Source organism: Choristoneura fumiferana, chromosome 12 (genome assembly GCF_025370935.1).
Source record: "Choristoneura fumiferana chromosome 12, NRCan_CFum_1, whole genome shotgun sequence".
Classification (NCBI taxonomy): domain Eukaryota; kingdom Metazoa; phylum Arthropoda; class Insecta; order Lepidoptera; family Tortricidae; genus Choristoneura; species Choristoneura fumiferana.
In genome coordinates, this window is record NC_133483.1 from 2,710,462 (window position 1) to 2,723,512 (window position 13,051).

The 13,051-nt window shown below is 38.8% G+C and overlaps 1 protein-coding gene across 3 annotated transcripts in view; it reads right to left on the minus strand.

Annotated features, from left to right (window-relative positions):
* LOC141433103 (cardioacceleratory peptide receptor-like) overlaps window positions 1-13,051 on the minus strand; it is a 238,036-nt gene that overhangs the window by 35,909 nt on the left and 189,076 nt on the right. For all 3 annotated transcript variants that reach the window (XM_074094944.1, XM_074094942.1, XM_074094943.1), the window contains one exon: window positions 10,398-10,533. In XM_074094944.1, the coding sequence (XP_073951045.1) occupies window positions 10,398-10,533 (136 nt within the window). The remainder of the gene's footprint in view (window positions 1-10,397; window positions 10,534-13,051) is intronic.

The window sequence follows — 13,051 nt, forward strand, 5'->3', positions numbered from 1 at the left end:
TGAATCATTTAATTTCCTCTGAAATAAACATAACGACACGTGATTTCTCTACTTCATTTATACGTAAACAAGGCAACGTGGTGTTTAATGTTCGGAAAAAACTTGAGTTTTTTTTTTTGCGTGAATAAAGAATGTATTTAAACTGTTTATGTGTTTCAGTTGTTTGAAGATACGAGTAAATAATAACTTCATTGATTTTCAGTTTTAGTTCTATTATAATGGAGAAGGAGTCATACGAGAATACGGGTCATCTAATGAGAAATACAAAAAGTAGACGTACTTAAAAAATATATTATAAAAGGACGTTTCATAGTACATTTATCGTGAACAAATTAACACTTAGAATAACGGCCGAATGCACACTTTATAAAGCACAAATTGTTTTGTTAAAATAATATATTAAAAATGACAAAGCTGGTGACCCACGTCTATGTCTTAGTACAACAACATCTGTTAAATAAAAAATAGGATTCAGGTCCTTAAGGGCGGTAAAAAAGAAATCACAAACAAGAGTCTATAAAGCTAAAGTCGAAGATTGAAGGCGTTTATGACACGATTTTCGTAATTCCAGGACCACTCGTTTGACATACAATGTTATTTTTAGTAAATACATAGGTATACCCCTGTCACTATTGTACTGTTTTTGTCAAACTTAAAATCTAAAATTGCTAAAAGTGGCTCCGAAGCGGTAGCTTTTCGTGTGCTCTGCTGCCTACCCCATTCGGAAATACAGGCGTGATGTTTGTGTGTGCGTGTGTAGGCATACTTATTATACAATTCCACGTTCTGGTCCTAATCCACACAAAGTGCAAACAGATAACCACGATATTAGTCAAACGAAAATAGCCAAGCAGAAAACCGTAAATAGGTAGAGTGAATAGTGAGATATAGAAAGAGTGAGAAATGTGGTGTTAGCCTGTTAAAAGGTTCCTACTGCTGCTGGGCTAAGGCCTCCCCTTTTTTGCCGCCATTCGTCCCAGTCGACAGCATACGGCCGGAGTATACAGTACTCTACTTGGTATGTGCCCAAGTCGTCCCGGCATCTTCTCTTCGGTCTGCCTCTGTTACGACGGCCATCCCACGGAACCCAATGGATAGTAATTTGGGTCCATCGCTGTGGGTGCTTGCGGCAGACATGACCAGCCCACCCCACTTAAGATTAGCGGTCTTAGCGCCCACATCTGCAACGCGGGTTTGGAAGTAGTGTTGCCAGAACGATACACAATACAATACAATACAATAACTCTTTATTGCACACCAATACAGTAAACAGTACAGAAAACACAAGTATATACATAGAGATTTCCTACGATAGTTTGCAATCGATGATTTCAATCGGAAAAAGGCCGTACTATCGATAGGCCTATCGATAGTATCGATATTATTGCTGTCTAATAATGCAAAACTATCGATAACTATCGATAGTATTGAAAAATCTATAGTGATCTATATTTCAATACCATCGATTATTATAAGCAAGATTACAAGATGTAAAGGTGAGTGGCAGTTGTATTCAGTTATCCAGTGATATTTTTAACGAATTTGCAATATACGATCTACCAAACCTAACCAACTTACTCTTAGAACTTAGAATAGTCAGTTGCTGCAACTTCTGTTCTGCCCACCCCGTGTAGATGCAACCCATACTACTGAAATAACGGTACCAATCGATTGTTCAAAACTATCGATAGTTTTCGTTATTTTCTGTTTAATACTATTGATAGTTTTGCATTATTAAACAACAATAAATAAAATAAATAATAAATAAATATCACGGGACAATTCACACCAATTGACCTAGTCCCAAAGTAAGCTTAGCAAAGCTTGTGTTATGGGTACTAAGCAACGGATAAATATAATTATATAGATATAGATACATACTTAAATACATATTAAACACCCAAGACCCGAACAATAATATCGATACTATTATAACTATCGCATTTGCTCAAACTCCCGATAGTATAAAGTTTATTTCTATTTCTATTTCTATCGAAATACTATCGAGTGGACTATCGATCGGCAACACTATTGTGAAGCGCAATTCGGTGTTTCTGATGCGATCAGTTCTACGAACACCCAAAATACTGCACCCTATTGCCCGTCATCCACCCCGATAACCAGGTCATCCGTCCATCTTGTTGGTGGACGTCCTACGCTGCGCTTGCCGATCCGCGGCCTCCACTCGAGAACTTTTCGGCCCCAACGGCCATCCGCTCTCCGTCCTATATGGCCCGCCCATTGCCACTTCAACTTGCTAATTCGCTTGGCTACCGAAGCAACTGGAGGTCTGTGGGGGAGGCCTATGTCCAACGGTGGACGTCCTACGGCTGAGATGATGATGATGATTGCCCGTTATATTTTTATCTAGACACCAGAACCCCGGAACTGCTACGCAAGCAATCCAATCCAAAATAAGTCCATCGTCATCCATCCACAAACAAAACTGTATTTTAAAAGTCCACAATACGCCTATAAATCATTTAACAAGCAATAAATGCCGTATCACAAAAGTATACTTCAAAGTTTAACGACTGCTATTTTTCCGACAGTATGTTTTACAATGTCGGTTTAAGTAAGTCCGATATTTATGGAGTCGTTGAGATGTTTAGATACGGGTCTGTCTTCATGCAGGAAAACTATTTATTTAGAGAGATTTATGAGAAATAGTGGCGATAATATGCTTGTAGTGAAGGTTTCTTGTCAGGCGAAGTATTCCTAGATGGCGTTAGTATCGAGATGTCCATTTGACGTTAGAGCGTTTTTAGATTATCCGATCCGATATCGGTATCGGAAACCGATACGATATCGGGGCAAGTAAAATGTATGAAATAAGTACAGTATAGTGCGAAAATAAGTATCTATTCGAATCACTCAAAAATATGTTACTACATACTACATGTGGTACATATTTTTGAAACTTTGAGTTCATATTTGACTTGACTGTACCTGTCTTTCATATTGTCCGGCCCGGTATCGGATATCGGAGCCGACACCGATATATTAGCGGCGCCATCGGACGCCCGTAGGCTTTTGTCGGAAATGTGTGAAAACAGCACATGGTGTCGGCTATCGGGTGTCGATCATCGTCGTCCGATATCGGATTGGATAACCTGAAAACGCTCTTACGGTCTTGCTTGCGATTGGCTCGTTTAGTTAAAAACCAATCACAAACGTGAAACAAAATGTCAAAATTGACAAACTAATCTCACGATCGTTTTATAAGATTGCTGTGCCTTTTCAAGGTTCATGTTCCTGGAATTGTTGACTAATGTAAGATCTTATATACAACATGACACACAAGAAATTAATTATGAATTACTAGCGCTCACTAGCCTAGTTACAGAAACCTTTGCAGCGCGTCTTACACTGTACGTAGTATAGTGCTAACTTGAAGAGCCGGTATAGGTACGGTCATGGAGTTTAATTCATTGGCCACCGTGGAACCATTTCACAATAAACGTCATAGTGACATCGCATTAATTAACAACAATTAATATCCCGCAATGTCTGAAATTTAAGTCTTTGGCCAATGTTGCAAGTGATAATTTGCTGGAACATGATCACTGACTATGGACCTTATAAAAAGGCTCAAAGTCTCAAAGAGAAATACAAGCACTGTCTTCATACAGAACAATTCCGTTTTTAAGGATCATGCATTATCTGGGTATTATCGTACCCTCTTCATTATCGGTAAGCAGCTCTCTTACACGCCTGACTGGTTTTCATAAGCTTTCTCTCATTATTCAGTAACACTCTTGTAATTAGCTTAGTACCTTTGGGATATGATATAACTTCGAAGAATTTATTTATTTATTTATTATCTAATTCCTATCAACGGGCATAATACAGTTGCAAGAATAAATTTGTGTATCCGGATGTGTTTACATTATTAATGCCATTATGACTGGGTAACGATTCGTGTTCATATAAATAGCGTAATATTCGCATTTCCCTTGAATCCTAGATAGGTATAGTAGAAAACTCGGCTTTTAAAAAATATCATTATATTCATTTATTAGTTAGGTACAATTAATTGTAAACAACAGCACAACTTAAATCTTACAAGAATAACATGAACACAATTACACACACACAGCATTTATGCACACCATAATTACTCTATGCTTTATGCTTCTAATATGCCAACTGCATAATAATACTCGTAATAATCATTTATTATCACCTCACAAGTATAGCAATAAATTCTAACCGTAGATAAACTTAAGTACCTTTTGCGAAGGACTAGAATCCGAACAAGGTGGAAAGACCTGTACACCATGTCTGTCTGTGGCATCGTAGCTCTCAAACGTAAGAACCGATTTCAATGTGGTGTTTTTACGCGAAAGCTAGTTTCTTTGCGGTGATTCTTAGTTATGTTTGATAAGAATCGGTTCAGCTATTTTTGACATATTGCACATTAAATTGACAACGTCGGCGTCTTTTCAACTTTCCTAACATGGTTTTTTGTTAATTTAGTAATATAACCGGGTGGGCCCTGTAACAAGAGCAAAAAATTAAAACAGGTTCTGCTATTCAAATGAAACTACTTTAGTTCCGTAACTTTCAAAAATTAAGTAATTTTATCATTATGTTTATTACGAACAAATTAATTGGTATTTTCAATGTACGGCATTCAATAGCCTAAATGACATCGCCTGTCACGTAACAAAATGACGGATTTCGCAATACATTGCTGGTCCATTGCTGGCTGACTAAATAATTTAGATTACTGTGCTTTAAGCATTAAAGCATAAAAAGTAATTTTGTCCTACCTACATGATACATCTACATAGCATAAACACGAACTTTATGAGCACGAAAAGTGATAAACTTTTTTTGGGTAATGGATCGTCGATGAAAGACCTTTATTTCTTAAAGTATTCAAGAGGTCGGCAAAAGGCTAAATGTTAAGTCCCTGGAGCAATAAACATCTACCGAGTAACTTTAGCAGCAAGAGACTTATTTATATAACTTTATTAAGGATCAACATCGGGTAAGGGCGTGCTGCCACGCGCGATTTAAGGTTCCGTTATAATTATATGGCAAATAAATAACCAATATTTTAATTAAGTTTTGCTCGACCCTAACTAATATAAATTAAATTATCACAAATTAAATTAAAACTTCCATGACCAGAGATTTATTAAAAAAAACTGGTAAAAAAATGGTGGTCACTCATGTATTATGTAAGATATGTCTGATATTTCGAACCAATCAGTGGTTCCTTTTCAAGTTCAAAATAACCAATCGTCCAGCGCACTTGCAGCTCGTCGGTTACTTAAAGTGAAAAAAAATTGTGCTTAGTTGTAATTAGTGATCTAACAAGCATGTTATTCTATTCATAGAATAAACTAATTTGTCTGCATTTATGATATTCCTATTCTTCGTTTGATATACCTATTCCACTCGTTTGTTTTGGGATGTACATTAATTGACATTGCATCCGCACTGTCGTACCATGACATTAACATTTTCTATTATTACTTTCAGTTTTTTATTATTCTTTTTTTTACACTTTATTGATTCAATGGCATGCAATCATCAAATGTATTGTGCCGAACATTATTAACATAAAGACCAATTAAATTATACATCCTATTGAAACATTTTCAACAATTTTTAATTGCAACTAAATAATGTTCAAAGTTGTAACTCATCAGAAAAGGAAGCCATTTTAAAATCTTTACAGTGTTTATTTCGACTCGCCAAACCACTAAACGAAACATCCCGATCTCATTTTGAACCTTGCATAGTTGTAGCTCTCTACAAACAACACTTCAGTTCCAACAAAGCCACAAATCGAAACAGAAAGCTCCTAATTGCATTTACTCTAAACTTGGCACTAACTGCAACTCCTAACTAGACTAGTGTAAGTATTACATTTGGAATCATTTATCTCAAATGTCACTACCAACTTGTGTTCACCCTGTTTGCAACAAATGAGGAGCAGATTTTAAGGACGGTTGAGGACATTAATTATTTTACAGGACGCTGTCGTTATGAAACTTAGAGACGTGTTTATACATAATCGTAGGGGAAGTGTATGTATTGGGACATTAATAATAAGGTTCCCTGTAATTTTTTGCGATGTGACAATAGTCTATTTTCAATTCCAAAGTCGCAAATATGAGTGCGAATATACAAAATGTTAGTTAAATAATTGAAAAGCTGAAATTAGTTTGTCCCGAATCGAGAGGAATCTTGACTTCTAATATTATAAAGAAGAAAGACTGGACCGATTTTAATAATTCTTTCACCATTAGAATGCTACATTTTTCTTGAGTAACATAGACTAATATTTAATTAGTATAAAACATTAGGGACAGAGAACCATTGGGTGAGAAAAGTCCTCGAGTGGCGACCACGAACCGGAAGACGAAGCGTTGGCAGGCCTCCCAACGGGTGGACTGACGACATCGTGAGAGTTGCGGGAAACCTGTGGAAAACTTGTGGATGCAAGTGGCGGCTTGTCGTTCAGTGTGGCGTTCTAAGGGGGAGGCCTTTGTTCAGCAGTGGACGTCTTCCGGCTGATGATGATGAAAACATTAGGGATCCCTACTAAAACTTCAATACGTACCCAAGGTATAAAAAAAATCCATAAAATGTCTTTCATCGCATTTTTACATCGCCGTCTTTCTAGTATTGATGATTTGTTACATGGCTAATAAGTTTGACGATTAAGAATTCGTGGTAGTATATTAATGGGTTTATAACTGGTCAGATTTACGATGAGACGGTTTGTGGAACAGTGGATTGAGAAAGGGGAAATCATAAGTTGCCACCTAGTTTTGGGAAACTTCTCTAAATGGGTTTTGTCAAAACATTTCTGAAGTTAATATCGCACTCGACTTCACTAAGAAATGAAAAAGAATAAAAATACCGAAATGTTCAGCATTATGTATCTATTTAAAAATGCCTTAAAACGAGCCATCCGTCTACTAATTTGTTTGAAAAAGCTCTTGGCCAAAGATTTTCACAACATTTATTGACATAAAAAATACACTACGCTACTTGAGAACAAAACCGTCACTAAACAAAATTTGTCACCTGTCAAAAATAACACTATAACATAATATTATCGCATACTTTAATTTTGCGAACTGACATATTTTGTTTAGTGACGGTTTTGTTCTCAAGTAGCGTATCAAAGCGTACATCACAACAAAGACACAGTAAAAACATAGGAAGAGAGAAAAATTATAGACGTTGTGCTGTAGTGTGATGACAAAAGGACTCAGCTCAGCATGTGCCGTAGCCCTGTCACCTTCTCATAACTAATCGCGATTATCACGAAAGTTTAAAACATTATGTTAAATTACCATTAGTAACGGTTTAAAAAATAAGAAAGATAACTACAACTACTGGTAGTAAGTAGTACCTAGTAGTAGTAACTGAATGAAGTTTGCAATACATATTTCTACTGTGGCTGACAATTAACTGTATCCATCCTAGCCTATATACGTCCCACTGCTGGGCGCAGGCCTCCTCTCCGAACAAGAGGGCTTGGGCCATAGTTCCCACGCGGGCTCAGTGGGGATTGGGAACTTCACACGCACCATTGAATTGCTTCGCAGGTTTGTGCTGGTTTCCTCACGATGTTTTCCTCCACCGCAAAGCTCGTGGTGAATTTCAAATGTAATTCCGCACATGATTTTCGAAAAACTGAGGTGCAAGCCGGGGTTTTGAACCCACGACCCTCTGCTTGAGAGGCGATGGGTCAAACCACTAGGCCACAACGGCTTTTTTTGTTTTTATTTTTTTATTTACTGTATAACGATTACTATTATACGTATATTAATTTTAAAATTATACTATTATAGGTACATTATTGTTTATAACGATTTTTTTCAGAAGGTAATAAATATATATATGTTTTAATGACGCTACACTCCCTGTCAAAAAAAAACACATTTGTAACCTACTTTGTAACATTATTAGTATTTTATTAGGATTGTAACCTCATTGCCATATTTTGTAATACACGAAAGCCAATTAGTAGCGGATGATTAATTATCTCTGTTTTACGCTAACGTATGCTGTAACAGGTAACGCAATATAGTTTCAAAGTCAGCGTAATCTTCAAAATACGCGAGTAACAGTATATTGTCTTTAATATTAAAACGGTATATTCAAATATTTTGCTAGGCTTTGTCAACTTGGAACAAGTTGGTCGGTACTTAAAAGTTGTTCGAACTTCAGACAGTTAGTTCTCAAAGGAATTCCTAATGATTTTGTTCTTTATGATTTGGTGTTTGGCATTGATGCTACAGCTTTTTTATAAGTACGCTATTATAATAGTACATTGTGTCTTAAGGGCGGTATACAAGGAATTACGAACGAGTGTCTATTAGAAGCCCGAAGTCGAAAACTGAGGGCTTTATTGAGTCGATGTTCGTAATTCTAGTACCGCCCGTGCGTCATACAATGTTTTTTATCACATTTGCGAGTAAAATTGTATATTTGTAAAATAAAAACTAATATTTTTTCAAAAATTGCCGATACCGCGGTCTACGCTCTTGGCAGCGCCAGCCTCCGCGCCGCCCTACCCCAGCCTAACTATGCGCGCGCCGCGCTTCTGCACGCCAGCACGACCAGCACGCCATGCAGTATCACACTCATTTACCGACCTTGGGCTTCATGATAACAAAATTAGTACGGGCAATGACTCATTTACCGACCACGAGTTTCATGACAAGCACATTAAGGTCGAGGGTTTTATTTGGGGGGTTGCAACCAAGGTAGCCTGCATGTTACGACACTGTTTACGAGCAAGTGTGATGAAAAATACAATATTTAAATAAAACATTAATATTTCAGAAGATTCGCCGAAGAAGGTCATCGACATAGCTCGAAGAATATGCTGGTTGAAGTGGCGATAGGCTCAAAAAACAGATAACCTTCGGGGGAGAAAAGTCTGGAGTGGCGAACACAAACCGAAAGGCGAAGCGTTGGCGAACCTTGTTCTGCGACGTGTTGCCAGTGATGACCAATGGCTCTGAGACGTGGTACTTGCCTGTTGGCGAGGGTCAGAGTCACACAAGGAGCTATGGAGAGAGCATGCTTGGAGTCTCTTTGCGCGATAGAATCCGGAATGCAGAAATTCGTCGAAGAACTAAAGTCACCGACATAACTCGAAGTTTTTTATTTTTATTTTATACAGTGTAGGCTTGCGTTTGGCAACAATCACGCCTGATGGAAAGAGAGGATGAGGCCTACGATGGAGCACGCTTGCCTAGTAAATACTCATTCACCCTGGACTTGAAAACGGCCAAATTGTAGTGTTCAGGAAACAGTCGCAGGCAGGGAATTCCACTCTTTTGCTGTGCGGTTGATGAAGGAAGAGCGAAAACGCTTTGTGCGGATTTTGGAATACTGACAAAGTAAGGGTGGAGACCCCGCCTACTTCTGGTCGACCTGTGGAAGAAAAGAGCAGGTGGAATAAGGTCGTGCAATTCCGAAGCACATTCTCCGAAATGTAGCCTTTAGAATACCGACAGGGAAGCCACTCTTCTGCGATGACGAAGGCTCTGACGACAAAAATCCGTGAATAATGCAGTTTGAAGTGGTAATGGGCGGGTCTCGCTCGAAGGTAGGAAAGACACAGGTATATAGAGGTTTTTAAAGGTAAGTAATATACGGCTTTATCGCTACATTTTTTTCTATAAAAATATCATTCTACTTATTATTATAAATGCGAAAATGTGTGTACGTGTGTGTATGTGTGTGTTTGTGTATATTTGGTACGTAGAGAGATGGGCGTCTGGAATAACACATAGGCTACTTTTTATCCCGATATTCCCACGGGATAGGGATAAAATCTCGAAATAACAACCGCTGGGCTTAGAGTCATGGAATTTGGTATGTAGGTAGCTGGACGTCTGGAAGGAAGGAAGGAAGGAAGAGGGCTTCGGCCGTAGATCCCACGCGGGCACACCATTGAATTGCTTCGCAGGTTTGTGCAAGTTTCCTCACGATGTTTTCTTTCACCATAAAACTCATGGTAAATTTCTAAAGTAATTTCGCACATAAATTCAGAAAAATTCAAACGTGCGAGCCTGGGCCCAAACCCACGACCCTCTACTTAAGACCACCACGCCACCAGGCCACCACGGTTTTATTAACCCCGACGCAAAAAGAGGGGTGTTATAAGTTTGATCACTATGTCTGTCTGTGTGTGTGTCTGTCTGTGGCCTCGTAGCTCTTAAACGGGTAGACCGATTTTAATGCGGTTTTTTTATGAAAGCAGGTTTTATAGCGATAGTTCTTAGATATGTTTCATCGAAATCGGTTCAGCTGTTTTTGAGATATTGAACTTTGAAGTGACAAAGTCGGGGGTTTTCCAACTTTTAGTTGTAATTCGCTTGATACCTAATTATGCTCAACTAATAACTTACCAGCTATAGCTAGTTGCATTATAAAGAAGTTCATCCGACTCTTTCTCGCGTTTGTGCAGAGCAGTGCGGCAATAACGGACGCGTTCAGCAGCACTATGGACACGAAGAGCACCCACATCACTGTGAATTGGGCCCACTGAAACAACAAAAACACACACATTGATGACTCAAACCCACGACGCAATAACCTACTTCATCATCCCAGCCTAGCCTATATACGTCCCACTGCTGGGCACAGGCCTCCTCTCAGAACAAGAGGGCTTGGGCCATAGTTCCCACGCGTGCCCAGTGCGGATTGGGAACTTCGCACGCACCATTGAATCGCTTCGCAGTTTCGTGCAGGTTTCCTCACGATGTTTTCCTTCACCGCAAAGCTCGTGGTAAATTTCAAATGTAATTCCGCGCATGAATTTCGTTAAACTCAGAGGTTCGCACCTCAAACCACTAGGCCACCACGGCTTTTAATTTTTTTATATTGAATTTTTTTTTGTATTGTTATTTTCCACTTTTATCGTATCACTAGTAATCAGTAACCTTAATGTAAGTAAATTAAATTATACCTACTTAGTACAGAATTTTGTTAACACCAATATCACTGTTACATTAGTTTTGTTTTGATCAAAAACTTAATGCAAATTTGGGATCGTGAAATGCTTTAGCTAATTATAAGTTATCTCTGCATCAGTCTTCAGGTAACTTTGTATAAAACTTATGTTTGTTGAAAGTTTGCAAACTTTAACCGATCAAGATTTGCTGAATACTTCTCTGGAATTAAATTACAGGGGTAATTAGTCTACTGCTATTGTGTAGGTTTCTGAAATAAATTATTCACCTGGGCGAGGCCATGTTTCGCTCGAGCTAAAACTCTAAAACAAACGTTTTTCCAAAGATATAGCTACAAGCTATTATATTTCATCGAAATATGTGCTTACCATTAGACGTGATTGTGATCAACATATATATATATATGTGTATGATATGTTTGATCACAATCAAACATAGATAGATAGATTTGTTATGTAGAGCGATGTTGTTAGTGTCGTGTGCTACCCTACATTTGACAGTTGTAATGATGATGAAAACGCGGGTAGTTGTGTGCCGGTGTCTGTTTCGTCGGGTAGTCGCGCGAGCAGAGCGGCGGCGCGCAGTGCGCGTGTTGCAGCAGCCGCTGAGTCGCGTTGCTCCGAAGACGAAGGGCTACGGATTAGCCCGAAACATGTCGAGCTAAACTCGATTTAAGACGTGAGTTATCCGGGTCATTGTGTATGTATGTATGTAGGTATGTATGTAAACTCTTTATTGTACAAAAGAAAATTAACAAAATACAACTGACAAACTTTAAGATACTTGTACAAAGGCGGGGGGGCATTATATTTAATTTATATATATATATATATATATATATATATATATATATTATTGCTCGTGTTACAGATAATATAAACATAGATCATACTCGTCAAACTGAAAAACATTAGTTCAGCGACTTTTAAAAATAATCGAGTCTTTGTATTTCCCTTTTTTATACAAATTAAATAATCTTTTAAAATATCAGTGACCGATACATAAATTGCATCAACCGTCGCGGGTGTTAAAAGGCTTTCAATAAAGTACATCGCGGGGAGTAAGTACACGATAACGTTATCACAGACAGCCTCTCGTGATAGCGTTCATTATCTTGCCAAAATATCCATTACACGATTAAAACCTTTCACGTTTTATTACCGACGTAATCCGGTATATGGTGGGTGCGCCGATTTTACGCTCCTCGCGCGTACCGAATGATTACTTAGGGCCTGTTGTTTGATATGTAGTTAAACAAACTAATAGTTAAACTGTATGGGAAACATAACAATAGTTAACGCATTTCAAAGGAAATTTGACTATTAGTATCTTTAACTACTGATCAAACAACAGGCCCTTAGGCTCGGTTATATTCATCATCATCATCAGCCCGAAGACGTCCACTGCTGGACAAAGGCCTCCCCTTAGAACGCCACAATGAACGACAACTTGCCACTTGCATCCACCGGTTTCCCGCTACTCTCACGATGTCGTCAGTCCACCTGGTGGGAGGCCTGCCAACGCTTCGTCTTCCGGTTCGTGGTCGCCACTCGGGACTTTTCTCCCCCACGGTTATCTGTTCTTCGAGCGATGTGGCCTGCCCATTGCCACTTTCAATTTGCATATTTTTCCAGCTATGTCAGTGACTTTAGTTCTTCGACGAATTTCCGTATTCCGGATTCTATCGCGCAAAGAAACTCCAAGCATAGCTCTCTCCATAGCTCGTTGCCGTGACTTTGAGCCTCTCAAGAGGCCAACAGTTAAGGACCACGTCTCAGCGCCATAAGTCATCACTGGCAACACACACTGGTCGAAGACTCTAGTCTTCAGGCACTGCGGATATTGGGACGAGAAAGACATCACGAAAGTTTCCGAACGCTGCCCATCCGAGTTGGATTCTTCGGGCGACCTCTTTGTCGAAGTTGGACCTACCAACTGGACAACTTGTCAAGGTAAACATAAGTGGGTCAACAACTTCGAGTACATCAATCCCAACGATAACCGGCACGGGTGGTGACATGGACATTTGACATGATTTTAGTCTTGTCCATGTTCATCTTAAGACCCACCTGTTGGGAGACGATACTGAG